The following is a 3,698-nucleotide window of genomic DNA, read 5'->3' as shown; positions in this document are numbered from 1 at the left end:
GGACAGGTTTCCAGGTCCTGAAACCCGAGGGGTTTTTCCTCGACAGCCCCTGCAGCTGCCAGCACCCAGTTCCACAGCAATCCTGGTAACTTGCCTTTTGGTTGTGCTTACCCACAGCTGGGCCTCTCACTTCCAGGACCCAGCAGTGTCCCCCCTGCAACCCACCACACCCCAGAAAACAGGGTTCACAGGGGCTCTGTTGTCCCTAACAACTTCTAAGCACCCTTTCAGCAGGCAAAGCGAGCAGCTGAGCCCAGATCATGCTCAGGCACCTCAGATCTTTGTAGGTTTTTTTAATTTATTCAAAATAGCCTGAGCTACCAGCACACTGAGACTGCCTCTGTTGAACTGATGAGTCCTGCTCTAAGGGCAGGGGAAGAAGGAACAGTGTGTGCTGCTTGTCCAGAAACTGGTGGCACTGGGAATCAATTAACTGCTGGTGATTTTAGGCTCTGCTGGAACAGCATGTGAAGGTTATAGTCATTCCTAGTCAAGCCTGTGAATTAGTGGCTGTTCTCCAGGTCTGTATTTCAAGGCAGTATTCCTGGCTGGTTCAACAAGGTGCAAATTTGACAAGATGACAAAGTAACTGAAGGAGACAGATGAAAACAGTCAAGCACAGCGTGGGCTGACTGGTGTTCTCCACACCCAGACATCCCCACAGCGTCCAGCTCCTTCCTGGAAAACCACCAGGTCTGTGTGTGGATGTGTCTGTCAGGTCTCCACCACCCCAGCTGGCAGCTTCCGTTCAACGTAGCTCTTCTCCTCCACGTGGTTTGTCTGGTCAAGGAGCCAGTGTCTCTCCTCGTCACTGACGTCCAGCCTCAGTGTCACCTCTTGGAAAATGCTGTTTGCAGCAACCTGCATCACACGGAGGAAGAGCAGCTCAGTCCCAGTCACGGGGCAAACGCTGCTCACGTTCTCTGGGCAGAAGATGAGCTGTTACCACAAGCACCTCCTTAAAATGAAGCTTTTTGAACATGCAGATACTGACTTCATTCTCCTGACCAATCTTAGCCTCAAATTTGGTGATCCCCAGGTTTCTCACTCCTGCAAAAGAAATTGGAAAAAGAAGCATTTCTATTACCTGCTTGGCTGGCAGATCTACAAAGGCACAAGACTCCAGTTTCTCGGGCTGAGGGATCCCTTACTGCCCTGTCTGTACCAGGAATATCTGCTTCTAGATGACATCCTGACTGTGCTCCCGTTCACTCAGGCACCCTTACCATAGGACATCATCATCAGCGTTGCCTCCTTGCCAAACCCTCTGCCTCGGTAGCCAGGCTCTGCAAAGAGACAGCCACAGAAGTCAGCTTCCAGTTATCTGAGACAAATCAGCTATGCCGGGTTCTTTTCAAGAAGAGACTGTGACTTGGACCAGCAGAGGATGTTGCTCAGGGCTGAAGAGCCACAGTAAGGCAATGAGATAACATCTGTCTGCAGCTGGCTTTAGCCACAGCGACAAGACACCCAAGCTGGGAAGCAGAACTTGACCTGCAATCATAATTTCAATCTCGCCCAATGTTGGATCCTCGGTGTCAGTGAGGAAGAGATTCACGTCCCCCACCATGCAGTCCTCATCTGCACACGCCTGCCCGGACCACCGCTCCGTGTCCAGCACGATGAAGGTGCACTCTGCGGAAAAAAAATGGAGCAGCATTTTCATAGAATCATAGAATGGTTTGGGTTGGAAGGGACCTTCAAGCTCATCCAGTTCCAACCCCACTGCCATCAGCAGGGACACCTTCCACTAGACCAGGTTGCTCAAAGCCTCATCCAACCTGGCCTTGAACACTTCCAGGGAGGAGCAGCCACAGCTTCTCTGGGCAACCTGGGACAGTGTCTCACCACCCTCACAGTGAAGAACTTCTTCCTAATATCTCATCTAAACCTCCCCTCTTCCAGGTTAGAGCCATTTCCCCTTGTTCTGTCACTAACTGCCCTTATAAAAAGTCCTCCCCAGTTTTTTTGTAGCCCCTTCAGGTACTGGGAGGCCACTAGAAGTTCTCCCCGGAGCCTTCTCTTCTCCAGGCTGAACAGCCCCAACTCTCTCAGCCTGTTCTCACAGCAGAGCTGCTCCAGCCCTCTTTTCAAGGCACACCTGTCCTCACAGCAGAGCTGCTCCCGCCCTCTTTTCAAGGCACGCTGAGAATTATTCACAAATTACTGAAGGGTGAAATTAAAGGCATGCAATAAACAGAGGAACAACATTTTCCACGTGTTAACAGTGAGGAGGTGCTAACAATGAGGCCTCCCATGCCAGGCGTGCCTGCTTCCATCCCTCCAAACACAAGAAATATTCTGAAATACACGTTGTGTGAGTGATGTAGACACCAAGACTAGAAACAGCCTATTTAAGGAGCATGAAAACTTTTCATCCTGTGTCTGAAGTCTCCTTGCCTTGTCTCACTCTGCAGCAAGTCTGAGCAAAGAATTTGGTGCACAAGAGACTGCCTATTTAAGGAGCATGAAAACTTTTCATCCCATGTCTGAGGTCTCGTTGCCTTCTCTCACTCTGCAGCACGTTTGGGCAAAGAATCTGGTGCACAAGAGACCGAGACCTAATGATTCACCTCGTCCCTATTATTTTTGCTTTTAGGAAGGCTTTAGTGCCAGCTAAGACAAATGTTCCAGACTGAGGTCCAGCCCAGCTCTGGTATTTTGCAGCTCACTATATTTCTACCAGGCTTTTATGGGCAAGTGATTCATGAGCTGTAGGAGAGTGAGGGAACCCATTCAGTCAGCACACCTCAACCAGGTAATTATAAAGTTATTTGATTTCTCAAGGAAAAAATACAACCCCCTTCCACCTTTTTATGATGATCAGACCTGGGGAGCATTAACTGTGCAGGAGCAGCTCAGCACATAATGCTGTGGGAAGTAAATCACTGTAATCTTTGAAAAACTGCATGAAAAGGACACCAACAGCTCTGGACGTTCTCTACTTCCCTGCACAAACACCAGCTGTGAGCAGAAAGCCAGTTTGAAGTTACTGTTGTAGAAGGTCTCACATCTCATCTGCTTCAGCAAGCAGAGTCTGCTCTCAGCCCACTGTGGGTGCTTTACAGGACAGGAGGGACCTGCTCACCACTCCCACCCGCCCTTAGACACTGTTGGAGATCCTCACTGTCTGCATCGTCCCGCCAGCTGCGCTGCATCTCGTACTCCTGCTCCAGGCTGAGGGGCTCGGAGGCCGTCAGGCGCTGCAGCTCCTCCGACTGCATCCACGCGTGGTACCTGACAAGGGGACCCAGAACCAGAGCTCTGCCTGAGCTACAGCATCACAGTCTGATTTCCACAAGTGCTCTAAGGATGAGGGTGTCATAAAATGATTCTGGAAACACTAGCCTGGCATTTGTGGCAACTTAAAAATATCCACAAGCCTCTCTCTCTCTGCTCTAACGCAGGAATCGGGGTTCTCCATGGAAATTTAGCAAGTTTATCCGTCCTGTAGCTTGGTCTGAAGAGCACCCAGTGCAAACTCGGTGTTTTTAAAAGTACTGAGCATTGAGTTCCAGCACATTTCATCCCAACTGAGATGGATACAGCATCTCCCAGACTGACAGTCTGACTAACACTGCAGCATCTTGGTGCTGAGGCTGCAGCTGCCCAGCCCAGCGCTTTACAAACTCCCTGCATGCCTGCTTCCAATTTATCAACCAACCAGCTTGCTTTACACAGTGAAGTTCTGCTCTTTC

At 50.1% G+C, this 3,698-nt stretch overlaps 1 protein-coding gene across 1 annotated transcript; it reads right to left on the bottom strand.

Moving 5' to 3' along the window:
- Nucleotides 1-714: 714 nt before the first annotated feature.
- Nucleotides 715-3,236, bottom strand: NAT9 (N-acetyltransferase 9). Its single transcript, XM_010163168.2, has 5 exons — nt 3,128-3,236; nt 1,495-1,635; nt 1,227-1,286; nt 956-1,050; nt 715-861 (listed from the first exon to the last, which is right to left on the bottom strand). The coding sequence occupies exons 1-5, from the start codon at nt 3,222-3,224 to the stop codon at nt 715-717; spliced, it is 540 nt and encodes a 179-aa protein (XP_010161470.2). The 5' UTR covers nt 3,225-3,236.
- Nucleotides 3,237-3,698: the final 462 nt, after the last annotated feature.

The sequence above is a fragment of the Antrostomus carolinensis genome, unplaced genomic scaffold (genome assembly GCF_000700745.2).
Source record: "Antrostomus carolinensis isolate BGI_N321 unplaced genomic scaffold, ASM70074v2 scaffold21622, whole genome shotgun sequence".
NCBI lineage: Eukaryota > Metazoa > Chordata > Aves > Caprimulgiformes > Caprimulgidae > Antrostomus > Antrostomus carolinensis.
This window is presented reverse-complemented; position numbering and strand designations above follow the sequence as displayed.

Excerpts from the sequence above, each read along its gene's own strand:
- NAT9 (XM_010163168.2), bottom strand. The coding sequence starts at position 3,224 with ATGCAGTCGGAGGAGCTGCAGCGCCTGACGGCCTCCGAGCCCCTCAGC. Across the intron at positions 1,287-1,494 it reads GATTGAAATTATGATTGCAG|AGCCTGGCTACCGAGGCAGA; the intron begins GTCAAGTTCTGC and ends GTCTCTTTGCAG. Across the intron at positions 1,051-1,226 it reads GCTGATGATGATGTCCTATG|GAGTGAGAAACCTGGGGATC; the intron begins GTAAGGGTGCCT and ends TTTCTTTTGCAG.